Source organism: Falco punctatus (genome assembly GCF_963210335.1).
Source record: "Falco punctatus genome assembly, chromosome: 3".
Classification (NCBI taxonomy): Eukaryota; Metazoa; Chordata; class Aves; order Falconiformes; family Falconidae; genus Falco; species Falco punctatus.
In genome coordinates, this window is record NC_137582.1 from 115174945 (window position 1) to 115193790 (window position 18846).

The following is an 18846-nucleotide window of genomic DNA, read 5'->3' on the forward strand; positions in this document are numbered from 1 at the left end:
AGGGCTGCAGCATTGCAGCAGGAGGAAGCTCTATCTTACTGGTATTGCCACTTGGTTGTTTATCACAAAGTAAATATGTGAAGCCATGGGACTTCGAGTACATTCGAGTGCCCTTGGATGTGAATAGAAAACACGCTTAGTTGAATTTACCAGCCATAGAATAAACACACCCAGGTTTTTTGGGGAGAGAGAAACCAAAATAGGCCCTGTGCGTTGGTGTGGACCATATTTTTGTGCCTTAATTGAACAGAAATGTGCCTTTATTTCATAGCCTGTGATTGCTCTTCAAAAAGCTGAGTAGGGGGGAAAGGATTTAATTCCCTATATGAGCAGTCAGGGTTATTTAACCAGCCAAAGCCCTTTGAAATGTACAGTTCAAGTCCCTGTTGGAGCCTGTTTTTGTAAATTGCTCGTGTTTCAGAGCACGCTTTCATAAATCACAAACGTTACTGAGACCACACCTTGAGACACTTGATGGGAGAGAGATTTCGAAAATAAAGAGGAGGGTCTGAGACTTGGATTTGGTTTCCCCTCCCTACTTTGTTTTTAAAGTTGTTGGTTTGTGGAAAAACACATTTATGCGAGGAAGAGACTTGAAGCAAGTCCAGGCCGGGACTCCAAGAGGAACTGTGGTCACCTCCTCCGAATGCCACACGTATGGATGGACCCGTTTGGCTTCCTGCTTCTGAATGGATTTGTACATACGTACTGGGACAAGTTTACTTCAACCTGTGCACTGAGGCGTCAGCATGGGTCACGCTGACATGTAGCTCTGTGGTCCGGGCACTGGAGCTTTGGAGACGAGGGGTGAGGACGGACTTGCAAAGAGCTGCCGATTGCTATTACAGATGCAATAGTATGTTTTTGATGTTTAGTCTGTGTACGAAGTGTGAATGTGTGTGGATTAAGCTTGCAAAAAAAAAAAAAAAAAAACCACCCCAAAAACTCACTCAGAGGAAGACTGTCAATTTGATGGTCCCTGAAGCTGGTGCACCTGTGGTGTCTTACGGGATTCTTTTGCACTCCTTGGCCTTAAATGTCTGATTCAGTCTTTTTTTATAAAGCAAAAGTTGTGTCTTTACCTTTGCTGTGTCTTTTACGTTCCTGCTCGCAGCCGTTTGAGGAGAGCATCCCTCAGGGGAGGGAGCCTGGGCCAGGCAGGGAGGCTTGTGCAGGGAGTTGCTGATCCCTGCTTTTCCAGCAGAATGTGGACAAAGATATTTTCCTCCATTTGGTGGTGCTTGCCCATTCTCGGAGGGCTTGTTCAGAGGGCTGAGTGCTGGGTTGGTGCACGGGACACGGGGAAGCTGGGTGCAAATAAAGGAGCCTCTGGGGGAGCATCAGGGAAACCTGGACCTTCCCTGAGGGGTGATGCTGGAACTGAGCTCTGGAAAAACAGCCTCAGGGGAGAATTTCCAGCTCCTTCCCTGTGATGTAGACAGCTGTTGCTAGAAAATGCAAGGATCACTCTGGAGCATCTGCTGTTCCTGGTGGGGGGGCAGGATCCACTCAGGGGAAGAGGCTGGCTCGGTCTCTGGTCTCTGAGCCTGTGACTTGAAGGACCCGTTTTGCATTTTCTAATTTTACTACAAAAAAATCAGCTGATAACCTGCAGTGCTCCATTCCCTGCCACTGACCTCCCCTCCTGGGCAGAGGACGGCTGGTCACGGGTGGATTTTTTTCCCCTGGATCCACAGGATCAACTCTCCCGGCATCCCTGCGAGGTAAGAGGGTAGATGGTGTGAAGGATTGGCACTAACCCCTCTTTATTTTTCCCTGTAAGTTTGCTGTGTGAAGGACTCGTGACTGTTTAGTCCGTGCAGGCAGGCAGAAGGCTGCCCCCCAACCCGAGCCCCGTGCGCAGCCCCCTGCCCGTCCTGTCCTCGGCTTGTTATGTGTGAAGATCAGGTTCAGCCTGGCCGGCCACCCTTCAGCAGCAGGCGGAGTCCTGCCGATGTCCCCCCTGGAGGGATTTTAAAGCTGTGAACAGGTAACTGCTGCCTTCTCTCAGCCGGGAAGGGTCTGCGGAGAAGTTTTGGGGCTGGAGCCCTCGTACCAGCTGGTTGGGGCCCCAGGGGAATGGAGCAAAGGCTGCCGGCAGCAGCACGCTGGCCAACCTCCAGGACCCCGTGCAGGGACGTGGCTGTGGCACTGCCCTCTCCGCTGTCCCCACCTGCTCCTGAGCTGCCCTGCTCAGTCCCCCTGCAAGTCTGGGCCACGTTCTGCCCTCTGCCTACCCTTCCTCTTCTCCAGTGTTTTTCCTGGAAGGGGTTAGTCTTCCCTCAGCACTCATTGAAGTACCTGGAGTGAGGGAGTGGCTGCAAGGCACGATATTGCTTCTGCTGGGCACCGGAATCCCTGGGGAAAGGCTCCGTCTGGAGGCGTTGGGTCCAATGGCCGCTCAGTGCGGCTGCGCTGGGTGCACAGCGCGGGAGCTCAGCCCCTGCGCCGACGCGCTGCTTCCTAACCGGCTGGCTGCCTCGGAATGTCTGCTGCCAGATCACTGCGATTTCCGGAAAGATTTGAGAAGTTCACGTTTACAGCTGCGATGCCATGGTCCATCTGTCAGTCCCGTGTTCAGCTCTCCTGCTGTTGAGGTTGCCGCACGGAGCGTGGGTTTCCCTGCTCACACCTGCACGCGGAGTAAATCCACGTCGCTGTGGTCTGCGGAAGGTCGTGTTTGCTGGTGATGGTGCCGTCTTGGCTGTTGCTGTGGTGGTTTTTTGCTCTTGAGCGTTGGCGTTGAGTGATCTGGCAGAAAGATTTGGTTGCCCAAGCGGCCACCTTAGAAACACAAGAGCCCTTTACCTGACCGCATGCATGTAAACATGCTCTTGTGGTGCAGGTACTCCCATTTGGGTGCCCTTCTTTTCCTGAAGACATTGCTTGATGTTATCGGGTTTGGTTTTGCCAGGAGACTCTCTAGAGCCGCACGCTCCATGCGGATCCTGGCCATGCTGCAGAAATGCTGCTCTTTAGGGCAGCGGCTGCAGCAGGATCCAACGCACCGCAGAGCCCGAGCCCCCGGCAGCGCTTCCCTGGGTTTGGGGTAAGGAAGAGCAGTAACTCCCCGGGGAACGGCTGCGTGACGCTTTGAGCATTAAAGAATTGCACCTTCCCTACCCACACCCTGAGCAACTGAATCACTTATTTCAGTGTGGCTTAGAAGTCAGAAAATGGATGGATTGACCCTAATTCTTTGCAGCCTGGCCCTCAGCAGTGACAGAGGAGCTGTGGCTTCTCCTCCAAGCCAGCGGTAACGTTAAATACCGAGCGTGTCTGGCTCCTTCTTTTCAGGTTTTGCTGTTTCATTGCTCTTTCCAAAGCAGTCCTGCAGTCTGGGCCGCTTCCCAAATAGGCTGAGCTGCAATATTCATTAATCAAAGCTAAGCCAAGAGCTGCTGTAAGGAGAGGGAGGGGAGAAAAAAAAAAAAAAACCCAAAAAAGAAAGTCCAGGGGAAACTTTTACCGTATGGAAATCTCTCTGCAGAGCCTGTATGCCTTCAAGGTTTTGCTTTGAAAGGACATGGGAAGGGGCCCAGTGGGCAGAGGAGCTCCGGGCTGTCCGCAGCTCCGATGGGTGGCAGCACCAAAACGGCTTTTCCAGGTGCCTTGACACAGGTATGGAAAAGGCAAAGGGCCCTTCATCACCCACCACCCTCCAGCACAGCCCTCCCCAGTCTGCAGGGCTTGGGCAGGGCAGCATCTGCCAGGAGCCAAGGCAGGGCTGGGCTTGCAGGGCTCGGTCCCCAGCGTCCCTCCTGGTGCTCAGTGTGTCCCTCGCTGGTCACGGGGACGTGGCCACGCTCTGTGCTCTCCAGTAGCTCCGAGGTGGAGCTTTGTATCCTTTAAGCCACTTCTGCGGCTGCTCGGACCAGAGCTGTCCTGCCCTGGCACGGTTTATTCCAGGGAAAACTGCCTTTCGGAAACAAAAGGGTGCTTTTGAGTCACTTTGGCCCGGGGAAAGTCGGTGGCAGCCGGGTGTTTGCAGAGGACAAGGCCAACAGGAGAAACACCTTCTGTTCCGCTGGCAGGAAGGGTTGAAGTCCAGGGATAGCGCTGGGATCAGCCGCGTTCATAAACAGCCCCGGGCATTCACCCGCCGGAGGGCTCGGAGCTGCGGTTACGGCCCCGAGCTCCCAGAACTGTTTGCCTTTTCCCTTCACCCCCCTGAAAGGCAAAATGACATTCCTTCACCCCCCAGAATCGCCCCCAGCTTCCTCCAGGGCTCCTGCCGCTGCCTTTTTTTGTGTCTTAACTCTCTTCTCTCAGCTGCTGCCCAACCTGCCTCCCGCAAGGGACACCAGCCAGGTCTGGAAACTGGGGAGCTTTGCCGTTGCCATTACCCCGGCCACCACGGTGGCTCACAAGCCACAGCCCTGCTGGGGCTGAGCGCAGAAACAGCCCCAAGACGTGGGGTTTGGTGATGCTGATGGGACGCTGCGCTTAGGGCAGGCAGCACAACGCTGGGTGACAGTGACCCGCTGACCCTGCGGCTGCTACATCCAGGCAGCTGCCAGCTATCGGGCCGGACTCGGGGTTTCTGGTGGCACTTACAGGACTGAGGTGGTAATGGGGAAATGATGAAGCCACCAGTTGGGCTTGGGCGCTGGTTTGGTCCCCGTTTGCTGCCCTGGTGCCTGCCTGCGCTTGCTGCTTAGGTGGGGCTGGATGCGGATCCTGCTGCCGGTGCAGAGCCCAGCCGCCTCCCCGGTCTCCGGCAAGCCCAGGGAGCAGCAGCCACCTCTGACACAGCTGAGAACGGCGCGAAACTCACCGCATCCCCAGCACAGCTCAGCCCTCCCAGTTCACCCGCCCCACGCAGCACGGTTTGGCGCAGGTGCTGGCAGGTACGCTCGCTCCAGGGCTAACTCAGAAGCCAGCACAGTCCGATGTTTCCTACAGTAACAGGAAACCTTGTCGTTTTTATCAGGGCCAAAGCACAGAGGCGCGTGTGCGGGTGCTGGAAGGTGGACGGGTTGGAGGATGCAGAGCAGAGCAGTCCAGAGGCAGCTGGCCCAGCCTGGGTCCTTGCTTGCCCACAAGGTCACTGCTCAGCTGGGTGGGTGCTGGGTTTTGACCTCAAGAGCCTATAAAACTGGGAGACTAAATGCAAACACTGTCCTGCTACTCAAAACAAACAAACAAAAAACAACAAAAAACCCCCCAAACCCCCAAACACACCAGGTGCAATGCCAGGCTGGACATTGCCCAAACAGGTTTTTCAGCCGTTTGTGCCCACTCCCTCTGGTAGGAGGTAGAAATGTTTCAGGGAGGCAAAAGGCAAGAACCACAGCAGCAGGGACCTGGGGTAGCCTGCAAAGGGCTAACAGGAGCCCGGGCTTTCAGGACACTTTCCTCATTAGCTCGTCATAAAGGAGACCTGGGGCAAGGGTGGCTTCCTCGGCGCAGTCATGTGCTGCGACGTGGAGAGCGGAGCCTGGAGCCATGAGCCTTGGACATCCCCGCGTGTTTAAGCTGGGCACAGAGTTCACCCACGCTCCCGAGGGAGACGCAGCTCCGGTTGCTGCTCCTCAGCCAAGGAGCGAACAGCAGCCCCGAGCAGGGAGCCCAGCTAACACCCCAGCCTGGATCGCGGGAGAAATCACACGCTCTGCCTGGAAATGTGCCACTTTTTTTTTTTTTCTCTATGTTGCACCGCAGTTTTAACAAAGATACGAACATGCAGAGTAATGCCACTTGTCAGCGGGAGCTCAGAAGAGAACGCAGTGATGCCTGTCAGTAGTCAGCAGGGAGAGAGGCTCTTGGACAAGAGGCAGGAGACACACTCCGGGCAGGAACAGCACCCCCAAAGACCCACACACACACCCCCAGACCCTCCAGCCCTCCCTTGCTGTAGGACAGCAGGTCAACCTTCCAGCTGTGATAGGAGCCCCCCTGAAGCCCTGTCGGGCTCAACCTGTTCCGCTTCTGGCCAGAACAGAAGCAGCAGCAAGGAGGAGCGGAGCCTGTCTCTACTGCAGTAGCTGGTTTTTTAGGCTGGTGTTTTCCTGTCCCAAGGAGGCAGAAGAATTATTTTACAATATAAACTGGCCCTTCTTTTCACAGGAGAGTAGGAAAGCCAAGGGGAAGGGAGTAAAAACTGGGAGGTACCTGGTGCCAAACTGAAATGGCAAAAAGTAAGTCAGGAGCTCTGAAGAGCCAGAAGATGAAGCTAAGCGACACAGTAAGGGTACGTCCCAAAAGCTCTCAAGGCTGGCTCCTGGAGCCCTAACACCCTTCGTGCTCTAAGCCCTCCTTCTCTCCTAACTGCCGTCGGGGAAGTGTCGCAGATGGCTCCGACTGGAGCTGCTGCAGGCCGCCTCGGTGCCTTTGCGTTCTGCTCGACACAGGACAACCGAGGACTTCATGAAGCTGCCTCCACAGCAAGCTCGGGTGGGGATGCTGGAAGTGTTTACTTGCCCAAGGTAAGGGATATCCGGCCATACATATCCTGCGCCATTCAACGGGCTGACTGAAAGAGGGGGGGGAGAAGGGGAGGGCTCAGTTGAATTTAGCCTTTGAAAAGTCCATTTCTGGATGCTGTTCCATGAACCTGCAAGGAAAATAAAGACAAGAGCTTGGGTATGAGTCAGCAGGAGCTGCAGAACAGCTCTGTTTGCGGGGGTAAAGCATCCCCACTTCCTGCACTATCAAGTTTGCTTCCTCCACAGCAGGGGCCGTTTTGCTGAGCTCCTCGGCGCACACTCCCCGTATTACAAACGCTTTTTTCCTCAGGTCAGTGGTATCGGTAATCCTACCAGCCATGAAGGTCAGCAAGTCCAGACACATGGGAGTTATTAATTATCAAACACACACCCTTTAACTGTTACCTCTCGGACAGACACGTAGCAGCTATGACACTGATTGTGGGGCAGAGGGGAGATTGCGAGGGCAGATTACGATTTAAGCTCCGACTTGTTAGCTTAAGCATTACTGGGGACATGGGGAATATCTCCAATGCTGCGACAGTGAAAACTCATGAAGGACGTGACCAGAGAAATCTGGTTTCAGGCTAGGCGCAACCTGATTCCAAATGTACTGCAATCCCAGCAGATAGGACTATTTGGACTCAGGTTGCCACATCAGAAAGTTCTGAGAATGCCACACCGTGCCTATGGGTGCTCAGGAGCGATTAGTGCAGGCAGAAGCTCCCTCCTCTGCCCTGCGGTTCACCACGGGATACAACACACAACCCCGCGGAGGATTCACACGTAAAGTGCAAGTGAGGGCAGGCCTCCGTCTTCCTCCGTGCTCTCCTCTCATGGTTTTCCCTGAAACGCCACCATGGCGCTTCCACTTTCCATGTCTACGGAAACGTGTTGCAAGAACAGCGTCCTTGTTTAGCAGCCAGGAGGGCTTTGCTAGCAGAGGTCAGGATCCACCTGGGTGTCAGGAGTCTACTTTGGCCTGAACAAAGTCTAAACTTCCCCTCTGTTCTCCACCAGCCAGTCTGCGCGCAAGCGGAGCTTCCCGAGCACCAAGCGAGTGACCTTGCCAGCGAGGTGTCCTGTACGTGCACCACCCAGGAGGGCTGCCTCCCCTTCTGCCAGCTCAACACTAGGGAAGTCTGATCCCTGCTCTAACACAGCTGCACCCGACGCCGTACTGAGCACGCTGGTCAGTGAAGCTTCTGCTGCCACAGATAAGCCAAGGAAGGAAAAGGAGTCAGGCTTGCTACCCTAATCCTCCTCCCAGGCCTGAGACAAGACGTGGGTTTGCGCTTGCTGAAGAAGATGCATGACCCAGAATTGCCTCCACGCCTTCCCAAACGGCCTTGGGAGCTCCCCGAGTCATTTCCCTGCCAAGGTGCATTTATGCCAAACAGGACAATAAAGACATAAAAGCGCTGCTGGCTTGGAGACAGCTGCCTGGTGGGGGTGAGGAGGGAGGGAGATTATCTGGGCTGCTCAGTAGAGGGAGATTAGAAAACAATCAAGACCGTATTAAAGTTCAGGAGAAATGGTACCTCCAGTCCCAGACATGCTTTCTGGACTTGAAATCAGCAGATTAAAACAATTCCAGAGCTAGGCCATTCCCAGAATTTTCCCGTTATGCTTTCTACCCCCAGGGGGTTTTATAAACACTGGTGGCTGGCCAACAGCTCCACGTAACGGCAGATGTGAACGTAGGTAGGACTGAAGGCCAGCCTGTGTTCTGCTCACATCTTCAGGTCAGAGGAAGAGGAGAGGGGCTTGGGAAAGCAAATACCCACAAATTAATGAGGTCTACGCACTTTTTCAAAATGTCTTGCTTCTTCTGTTCGTCAGATGTGGGGAGGCCCATGGATTTCTGCCGTTGATCATACATCATTTTCTCCACCATACTGCGAGTTTCGCTGTCCAGGTCTGACAACTAAAAGCAAGGACTTGTATTAAAATAGGAGTAACTTGTCTCAACCCATACATACACCCTGCTGGCAGAGAACATGCATACACTGAGGTTACGCTATGCTGCGTGCACGGGCTGCAGAAATACTTATACAAACATGGATCAATACACCCAGCTTCATTCATTTGAATCATCACACCAGCAGTACTCCCAGTATTGGTTTTATGCTGGTAAAAAATAAAAAAAAAAGTCATAGGAGTTGAAGCGAGCTAAGTGTGAGCACATTTGAGAGAAGGCTCCTTTCAGTAAAACAGTAAAAAGAGGGGTGGGGTGAGGGGGTGGGGAGTTCTTACCTTCGAGTTCTCTGGATTAATTTTCTTGGTGTTGATTTCTGGGTCTGTGGAGACTAGTTTGTTCCACCATTCCATCTTGTTGATCTGAAGGATGAAGAAGCAAAAATATTTTATTCTTCCTGGACTTGCTCCAGGAATTTTACGTCTCGGGCACAGGATAAAGCTGCTGGAATCAAACTTTATTTGACAGTTTTCCATCAGTAAAATCTGAACATGGATAAAGGGTACTACTTTCGTTCTGAACAACTTTAGGTAGCCTGAATTTCCACAGCTGGGGAATCTGAGAGCATGTCAGATGTCACTTTTGGCATGACGCAAATGGGATTACAAACAGATCACCTGGAGAGGCCCAGGAGGGACGCAGTAAGTAATAAGGTCTGTCCCTGGATTTTGATGTCAAAATATGGCATTATTCCATTAAAGAACAACTTTATAATGACAGATTTCCTTCCAGCTTTTCCTGAACTGCTGAGCAATTAATTGGATATCCTAATTAGCACGAAGTTAAGCTGAAGACAGCAGGAACTTGCAATACCCCACTTCCAGTTGCATCACTGACATTGTACCAAGGATAAGCACAGTTCTTCTGTTTCAGCTGACAAAGCCCAGGGCTTTCATAGGTTTTGTCAGACTCCTATTTCACCAGGGAAGAGGCAGACAAGTCTGAATCCTCCCCGATTCATTCTGCTTTACCTTTTCCAGGTGCACAGTGACTGTTTTACCATCTTCAATCAGCCAAGAGCTCTCCTCCACCTTCACTTCATTGAAAAGCTCTCCATCAATGACGGGTGAATGGCCCTTCAGGCCAACTTTGAGGCGCCGTCTCTGAATATCCACCACCACGTCCTTCCCCTTCAATCTGAAGTTCACCTTGAAAGGCACGACCAGCTGGACCAGACAAAGATCAGATTTCAGGAGCTGAGCAGTGAAGTCTCTCCTTACCCTCTTGTGCCGCTGTTCTAAGACTTTCTCCCTTTGTTTCACCAGAATAAGACAGAGCACATGATATTTTCCTTGGGACACTGAGCGAGCAGGAGGTGAAAGGACACAAGAGTAAGTCTGGCAACAGGATGGCCAACACCTCAAAGGGACCATAAAAAGGGAAGCAGATTTTAATGTCTTGTTAAAACAAGACCAAGGTTTGGCAAAGTTAACTACAGCTTCTGGGAATTTTTCTTGAGTTATCAAGCTCTCTCCTAGCTATTGAAATGCTGCTGTTAAGTACAACTAACAATCTTCCACTGGCAACTGAGATACAGGGCATCGGCTCCACCATCCTTAGCAGCACCCGCTCTTATTCCTTATCTCAGATTCCTCAGATCCTGGTAAGAAGGCAATACTTACATCCAGTTCTGAAAGAGTCTGTGTCCATCTATAATTTGGAAGGTCAGCCCCATTGCCAGAGTTGGGTTTAAGTTTGCCTTTATCCTTCTCATCCTCCTCTTCGTCATCTGTTTCCTAAACAAACAATTTAAAGTGTAAAAAAGCTTTTCAAGTTTCGATTTATCTTTCACTTGTAACAGCAGTTCTTGGGTTTTATAAGAATTTCAGGTAAGGTGCATGTATTTGATATTCACACAAATTTAGCCCGAAACAAGCAGGTGTTTCTGTTAAAACATAATTATAAGGGAACCCCCACCCCATATTTCAGATGTGCCTTTGGGAATTAAGCGTGTATTCTTAAAGAAAGCCAGACAGGACACCCCCTCACATTCAGAAGGGTTCTCATGGTTTTCCAGAAGCATCTTTTTCTCCACCTAAAATAAAGTCTCTAGATGAGCTTTACCTGTTTGTTAGAATCCAAAGATTCACCTTCATCCTGCGAGGGTTTCACTGGGACACTGTTAATCTGTCCTTGTGCCTCTTTCTTCTGTTCAAAAAGAGAGCAAACACGCTCAGACAAGGGCTGGCACTTTGTGTTCCTGGCTGATCTGACACTAGATGGCCTCAGCCTCTTCAGCTGAAACTAAAGAGCAGGACTGCAAACCGCACCCAAGACTGATGGGGAATTTTCAGCCCCTGGACCAGTGTTACAGGAAAGCAGCACTGCCAAGGGGAAGACACCATTGGTCCTCACACCTTGATGACCAAAGCAGGTGCTGCTACAGTGAGAGCTTGCTGAAGGCAGAGCGAGTTATGGGAGAACACAGATGAAATCGCAAGTGTTGAGCCCAGGCTCTATTGAATTTGGAAGCACCCCACCTGCTCCACTCTGGTGGTCCAGACACTGCAAAGGGACAAGTCTGAGCCGTGCTAACCTCTCGCTGCTACCCGAGCTACACGCAGGCCAGTGGAGGAGACTACCTAGATGGCACCCGCAGGCACCAGACATCGCTCTCACCTGGTTGATTTCCAGCTGCAGCCTTTCCGCTTCCTCATCTGTAAGTTCCTTAATCCTTGGCTCGTTTGCGTCTTGCTTCTCTTTAGCAGGTTTTGCAGCTCTCTCTGCCTTTTCACGCCTCTCTGCCTCTTGACGAGCCTTCTTCTCTTTCCGTTCCTTCTGAGCTAGTTTGTTGTGGTGGTTGAAGGTATCTGTGATGAGCTGATGAAAGAGAGGAACACATCTCAGAGGGTTTTAAAAAAATCACCAGTTCTTCAAACCCAAATGAAGCCAAACTCAGTGCCTACTGAGGAGCACAAGAACATCTGTTAGTCATCCAGATGTTGTGACTTCATTTTCACTCTAGTCTTTTGCCTGAAAATCTAGAGTAGCAGAAAACTCGAACTATTTAAATGTAGCCCTTCCTAGTTCTTCCTTAGGCAGGGGGTGTATTTGCATGGAGATAACAGAGAAATAAAAATTCTCCCTTTCTTTTGGCCTTTGTGCAATTCCAGCAGGAATTGACCTTTCCCACAGGCTGGGCTTTTCCCTGGGCACTAGATGGAGATTCAGTGTCACGATTTAGAAGAGAAACGTTTGCAAAGCTCTGTGTTCTGCACTTAATCTTTGCTTCAAACCTCCCTCCAAATTCTCATGTTGTTGTGACTACGAAAAGCAAAATCTCAAGGTCTCTGATCCAAACGGCCATACTGCTCAGCGGAAAAGCTGAGTACACAGGCAGGAAGCCAGAGCAATTGCCCCGTGGTCGATAACGCCAGCAGCGGTGTGCAAAGCTGCACGTATGAGAGCTGAAGTCTGCTCCAGAAAACAATATACCTGAGAACCTGAGAAAAGGAACTGGAGCAGAGAGATTTCTCAGATGGGGGTTCAGGTCTTAGTTTACCTATATCCCAGAAAATTCTGAGGAAATTCAGCACCTTTCCAGAGCCACTCCAAGCATCCAGCCTTGTAGCTTCGTAACCAATCCCCAAGTATTTCTGCTTTGTTTTAAAGGGAAAGCAAGATATATTTACACAACGCGAGTCCAGTGTCTCCTAGGATACAGAATTCAAGACATGTATCTCCCAGCCTCTGTTCCTAACCGCAGGATGAGCCACGGTGAGCAAACTATTGACGTTGCCCGAGCTTGTCAGTGTGCGCACACTGCACTTCGCTCAACATACCCACACACCCCTCACTCTGCACCACAAGGGCTTCTGAAATGGCACCCCATTAACGATGACAACTTGCCCACCCTCTCCTCTTTTTCATGCCAAAGAACGAGCAGGACTGGGAAAGCAGTTTCTTCAATTTTTGTTGTGGTTACTATGGTGTCAGAGACTCTGCGGAGAGCACCTTTTCTGAAGATCATAAAGCATTTTAACAGATACCACCCAAGGACATAAATGCTTTTCTTTTACAGGCACAGACACAGATTTGCAAGGGAACTGCCCCAACAGGGCCTCCAAAAGCACCAGCCAGTGCTCACCTCTGAAATGCTGCCCAGGGTTTCACTCCCTGGGAGCACACAGATCCCAGGAATTTGGGGAGCCTTGCTCTCTAGTCTAAGAAAAATGACAGTAAGCTTCATCTTTCTTTGAAACCATCCTCCTTCCCATCCCGTAGCTGCCTTCATTTTGGCACTTTAGAGACCAGACAAAGTATGTTACACACTGTGTTAGCGATTAACATCTGCTCTGACACGGCAGCAGTGCCTGCTTTGCTGGTGGGAGTTCCAGTAGCCCAGGAAAGGGAACAGCTGCTATACTGGTAAGTACAAGCAGGAAAGCCTGGCCAGTTCGTGTTTGGATGCTCTGGTTCTTCCCTACAGCAAAACAATTTAGTTTTTCAGCTCTCAATCTGGGTGAGGAAGACCTGCAGGATAAGAGGTGCCAAAGAGGCCGCCCGGATGCCTAGGCTCGCTCCCCAGCACGCTCGCCCCGTACAGGCACCGCAGCCCCGAGACAAAGGTGCAGCCGCATGGGCAGAGATGTGGACTTTGTGCTTCTTCTGAGGTGAACAAACAAGGTAACCCGGGGTTATCAACACTGCAGTGTCTGTTACCGTTAAGTCAGTGTGTCTGGCAGATTTGCTTTCCAAACAAGCCTTTGGCCAGAGTGTGGTGAAAAAACCCTGTACCATCGGTACCATTCAAACAAGCAATCTTGTGTGCCTCACCCCAACAGGGGCAACACATTATTACCTTGCTTCAGTGATGTATTTCATCAGCATCACGGGCTGCTGGTCCCCAAGTACGCTGTAATGCTATGCATTGTTCAGGCAGGGAAGCGTTAGTATGGCACAGACATGGGTGATGCATAAATTAGAAGACATAAAAGCCTGAGGATTTGGTTTTTTACCTTCTCTGCTACTCCGTCTTCTCCACCGGTGAAGAAATCCGTTTTACGCCTCAGGAAACTAAAGAATGTGTTCACAAGCTGGTAGAGGAAACAGGGATTGGAGTGGGAGAAGGGGTGAAGAGAAAAAAGAGCAATGAGACCAGATCACTTCAAGCCTCATGTCTCTTGAGCAGCCTTTATTCTGTGTACTCCCTATCTGCGCCTGTGCCAGGATCATATCGAAATCAGCCCCGTGACCGTTTCCCAGAGAAAACATCCGGTGGGTTTTGTGGAGATCCAGCTCCTGGATTCCCAGTTTTCAGAAGAGGCATTTGTGTGGTTTACATGAAGAAAGAGCAAGCAGTTTATTCTTAGGTCACCTTGGAGGTACCACTACTCCGACACGCCAAGCTGTCACCTGAGTTATCTGGGTGGGTGGGTACATATGTGTACATACATATATACAGATATGTACACAGATATACACATGTACTGTATTTTGCACCTTTGCACAACTAAACCCTCAGAGCATGCAAGCTCACCCTCCCCCATCTCCTGTCTATTTTCACAAAATAACTACTAGCTGCTCACCAGGTATCACAGATGAATTAGCAGTTATGAACTGGCACCCCCAAACACCCCTATGGAAATCCACACCCTCAACGCACTTAATCTTTATTTCCCAAGAGTTCTGTCCTGTCAATGTTACAAGCAAGTTTCCCTGCAGTCCAAGGAGCTGTTACTGGGGTCATTTCCCCACAGAGTTGGTGAGGGGGGGTGCTCCCACACTTCCCAACCCTCCCACCACTCAGCACCGGGGCCCTCAGAGCAGGATGTGTCAGCAAAGCCCCAAGCACCAGGAGGGGAACCACGTTCACGTTCCAGCACGTGTCACGGTAGACTCTAAACCCATCAGGTCCCAGGGGGCTGCTGCCAGGTGGTCGTACTGGGAATGTGGGGCGCAGGGCCTGGCGCCTCCCCTGCGGTGCGGGGCACAGGGCCTGGCGCCTCCCCTGCGGTGCGGGGCACAGGCCTCCGGCGGGGCAGGGGGCCCGCACGTGTGATGCCCGGAGGTAGCAGGGGCCGGCGCGCGAGGCCGCGGCGAGGGCGCAGCCCGGAGCTCCTCAGCCCCTCCTTAGCATCACAGTAATTAATTAACGCGCCCTCCGGGGCAGCCGCAGGCCCAGGCCGCTATCGCCACTCTCGAAGGATACCTGCCTTCCGTGCATCATCCTGGGAGGACCGGGACCCGGGGGGGGGGGGCGGGTGCGGGGACCCGAAAGGGGCCACGCCGCCCCCACCTCCGCTCGTTCCTCCCTGGCCCGCCCTCCCCCCGACCTGGGATAACGGTAAAAGCTTCCGCCGCCCCATCGCGGGCCCGGCAGCGCTACCTCGCGCACGCCGCCCTGGTGCTGCTGGGCCATGGCGAGGAGCATGCCATCGAAGCGGTCCTCCTGCTCCGCCGCCTCCTCCGCACTCAGCCCCATCCTGCCCGCCACCGCCGCGCCGGCCGCCCCAGCTCCTCACGCCGGCGCCCGGAACCGGAAGCGGCACGAACGGAAGCACGTGCCCTACTCCCCCCAACCCACCAATCCCGAAGCCCGTCCGCTCCGCTCTCTTTGCGGATTGGCTGAAGCCTCATCCAATCCGCCGGAAGGAGGCGGGACGCCAGGCGCGGGGCTCTGTTGTTATAGCAACGGCCTGTCCGGACCCTTCCAGAAAGCTCGGTGGGGCTGTGACCCCGTGTGGGGGTAGGGGCCGCCCGGGGCCGCCCCGTGTCTCGGCCGGGCCTTGCTCAGCCCCCCCCGGGGGCCGTGGGCCCGGGGAGCAGCCGCGGGGCTGCCCTGGGCTGTGCCAACAACCCCCCGCGGCCTGCTCTGCCCCCAGGACCCCCTGCCGCGCCGCCGGGCAGGGCAGGGCCGGGCCAGGCCTGGCTCTGGCCCTTCCTCCGGCTCAGCCCCCCGGGGGGGGGGGTGCCCCCCTGGCTGCCGCAGGAATCCCTCACCATGCCAGCAGCCCCCTGCAAACGGGTGATGAGAAGTTGCTGCTTTCCTGCCTCAGTATCAGCTGCTCCAGGGGTGAAAACACCTGGTGATTCACGGTGGAAATGGGAGAACGTGCCGTGCCCTGCCCTGCCCTGTGTTCCCTCCAGGAGCTGCGAACCGGTGGCCCCTGCCTGGGACCAAACACCACCATCCACCAGTTCCCTGGGTTTTTCTTTCTCAACTGTAACAACAAGCCTCCTGTCAGCAAGGTCAGGCAAACAGCCGCTGATAAAACAACTTCCAGGTTGCTCTTTCCAAGGCCGTTGAACACAGGGCCCAGACAAGTGCCCTGTGTGTGTGTGAACCTCCTGGCAGTGACACCTGCCACACAGCGTGGCCCGATGACAGCGCGGGGCCTTGGTGCCATGGTACAGGCTGGGTTAATGACTTTGTTTATACTGTTTGGGTAATTGCGATAAGGCCACCCAACCCGCTGTCCCCCTCCCCGAGCCGCTGGCACTTCATTGAGAAAATGGCCGTTGGTGCCGCGTGATGAACTGGTTTGCCCCAGCCAATCAGCCCAGGGACGGCTGGGTGGTGGTGGGGTTTTTTAATGAGGACTGCTTAATCACAGAGCGGTCAAGGCTGCGGAGGGGTGTTACACTGTGACCCAGCCTTATAAGAGCTGGTTTGAGCAGCCATGGGCTGGCAGAGCTGGGAGGACAGGGAGAATCCAGCCTGTGACGGAGAGTTTGGGAGGGATTTTATGCCTCTCTCTCATCTGCTGTAGCAGGAGCTGAGTTTAGCTGAGGATCCAGCCACCCAGCTCAGCTATGAGCACCAGCAGCATGGACGTGGACTGGGAGAGGTGCCAGTGCCACAGCGAGGACAAGCGCACCGCCATCCTCTACACCCTCCTCAGCCAGAACCTCAACCACAGCCGGGGCGGCTGCAGCCCAGCCCACCAGCGCTGCCTCTGTCACCAGCGCCGCACCGTCTGCCTCCGCACACCCCACGTCACCTGCCAGGCAGCCTCCAATGTGCTGGTAAAAACCATCAGCTTTATCAAAAACCTCCCTTCCTTCCACCTCCTGCCACGAGAGGATCAGCTCCTGCTGCTGGACAGCTGCTGGGTCCCCCTTTTCCTCCTGGGGCTGGTTCAGGAGATGGTGACCTTCGAGGTGATGGAGACCCCAGCCCCCAGCATGCTCAAGAAGATCCTCCTCAACGGCCAAAGCAAGCGGCAGGAGCCCGAGCGGACGCAGCCCACGCTGGCTGCTGTGCAGCGGCTGCAGTGCTGCCTCAACACCTTCTGGAGCCTGGACCTGAGCCCCAAGGAATACGCCTACCTGAAGGGAGCCATTCTCTTCAATCCCGGTGAGTGCCCAGCCCTTGTGGTTCTGCCTGCCGGCGGAGAGCACATCCCGCACACACGTCAGCATCTAAACGCTCACCTCTTGGCTCGGAGCCATTCAGAGTGCGGGCAGGCCTGAGTGCGGAGAGGGCTGGTCGCCTTATCCTTAACGCCGATCGGGAAGCAGGGAGGAGGGATGTCAAATGTAGTGGTAAAAGCCAGAGAGCTTTGCCAGCCCTGCGGACAATAAAGGACCCTGGGATTTACTTGGTAAAGCATGAATTTGCCCAATTAACTACCCTTCCTCCCTCAAACGGCAGCTCTGGAATAGCTATGTCTCAGTAGCGCTGCACACATCTCATTACAATGGCCTTGGAGATCCCTTCTGAGAAATGCGGAGGGGGAAGGGTGGGAATGGGAGAAACCTGGGGCTGTTTTCCAGTCTCCCTCATCACCAGCTTTTCCTCCTCTCTCCCGGCAGATGTCCCAGGGCTGAGGGCCTCCCTGTACATTGAGAGCCTCCAGCGAGAAGCCCAGAGAGCACTTCAGGAGGTCCTGCAGCCCCTGCACCCAGAGGACCAAGGCCGCTTTGCCCGCATTTTGCTGATCGCCTCCACCTTAAAATCAATCCCTCCCGCCCTCATCACAGATCTCTTCTTCCGACCTGTTATCGGCAACGCGGACATCGTTGAGCTCATCGCGGAAATGCTGTACGAAATAACCGGCAGGCAGCTGGCCCTCGTGGCACGCGTGGCGTGCTGAGCAGCCCTGCTTGGCCGCTGGCTCCGTGGATGCTCCCCACACCTCGCCGGGCTGCAAAGTGAACTTGGGAGCAGGGATTTAGCAAGAGAAGTGCTCTGGACTCTGCAGGGAACTGCAGGTTTCGTTAGGGCTGAGGCTGGAGGATTCAGCCAGGCTGCCGCGGAGCGCACAGAGGAGCAGGTCTGGTTCAGCAGGTGTTTATAGCAGCTCCTACTCCAGCTGTGCCGGTCTCCATTGCAGGGAGCGCAAGTGCGGGGTTTCTTTCCCTGTTCCCAGCTGGAGTGGCTCAGCCGCCTGCGAAGAGAGCACAGAGCAGGTCGGGTTAGAGCCTGGTCCCGGTTTTTGCTCAATGAATCCTTGGTCCCCTTGAAATCAATGTGCATTTTGCTGTTAACTCCAAGCGATGGGGTTTGTCCTCAAGTAACAGCTTGATTCTGTGCTGTTTAGACACAGTGAATACCATGTTTTTGGTGGGATCGCTTACCGGGTGCAAACGTTATGGAATTAGGTGTGAGTGAAATCTTGGTCTGTCTGTTGTGCTTGAAATCTTAGAAATGTTCATGAAAGAGCTTCCTAAGGCAGCAAGAGGGAAAAGCCAGAGTATTAAATCTTACAGGGTGTGCAGATTCACCCCTCTTTCTTAGATTTTATCTTTTCTCCATAATGCCATGAAATAAAACAGGACTGCTCACAGAGGAATGGGTTACCTAAGAGCACCTAAACCTACTGCACATCATTTTGGGCTGGGGGCTTACCTCCATTTGTGCGATAGTAAGTGAACCCTGAGCTGCACGCGCTGCGGAGACAAGCGGAGCTGGTTCAGTGGTAGAAGGAAACATCCCCCTGGAGTTCCAGCCGGGTGTGCACACAGCACGCCTGGCAAGCTTGCTCCTCCTGCCTGCAGCTTCTGCAACAAGTTAGATGTCAGTGTTTTATAAGTGAACGTTCTTGCAGTTTGTACATAAGATGCAGTAAATTATTTTTTTTTAATAAAATGTTTTACAGTTTGGAATATGGTAGTGACTTTTTAGAGATGTTATTAAATGTGGAGGGGGTTTAGATAAACCAGCTGCAGGCCTGGTGTGGAAAGAATGCTTGAATGAAAAGGGGCTTTCTGCACAAATCTGTCTCCCTCACATTGCCATGGGGACACGTCGATCACCACCTGCGGGAGCTGTCTGATGAACAGCTCCACAGCAAAAAAAAAACCCTCAGCACACCCAGCAGACAGAAATTCGCAGAGGCAGCGGAATCGCAGCCCATCCACCCACCGCACCTTTCTGCAGGCGCTGAGCCTCACCCGAGGGCTCCCAGCCCAGTGGCCACGTCGGAGGTGGATGCTCTGACTCACCTGGACGTGCAGGCAGCTGCCAACAGGCACAGCCACTGTCCCGGTCACTGT

At 53.3% G+C, this 18846-nt stretch overlaps 2 protein-coding genes across 3 annotated transcripts; one reads left to right on the plus strand and one right to left on the minus strand.

The window, feature by feature from the left end:
• Positions 1–1749: 1749 nt before the first annotated feature.
• Positions 1750–14900, minus strand: NUDC (nuclear distribution C, dynein complex regulator). The gene is made up of 9 exons (XM_080379823.1): positions 14735–14900; positions 13365–13442; positions 11026–11226; positions 10471–10554; positions 10029–10142; positions 9378–9572; positions 8685–8768; positions 8237–8355; positions 1750–6556 (listed from the first exon to the last, which is right to left on the minus strand). The coding sequence occupies exons 1-9, from the start codon at positions 14828–14830 to the stop codon at positions 6505–6507; spliced, it is 1023 nt and encodes a 340-aa protein (XP_080235949.1). The 5' UTR covers positions 14831–14900; the 3' UTR covers positions 1750–6504.
• Positions 14901–15031: 131 nt separating this feature from the next.
• Positions 15032–18431, plus strand: NR0B2 (nuclear receptor subfamily 0 group B member 2). 2 transcript variants are annotated; one of them, XM_080379824.1, is made up of 3 exons: positions 15032–15597; positions 16119–16705; positions 17164–18431. In XM_080379824.1, the coding sequence occupies exons 2-3, from the start codon at positions 16162–16164 to the stop codon at positions 17442–17444; spliced, it is 825 nt and encodes a 274-aa protein (XP_080235950.1). In that variant the 5' UTR covers positions 15032–15597; positions 16119–16161; the 3' UTR covers positions 17445–18431. The 2 variants fall into 2 exon arrangements, with proteins under 2 accessions (XP_080235950.1, XP_080235951.1); XM_080379825.1 differs by having other exon boundaries at positions 16122–16705.
• Positions 18432–18846: the final 415 nt, after the last annotated feature.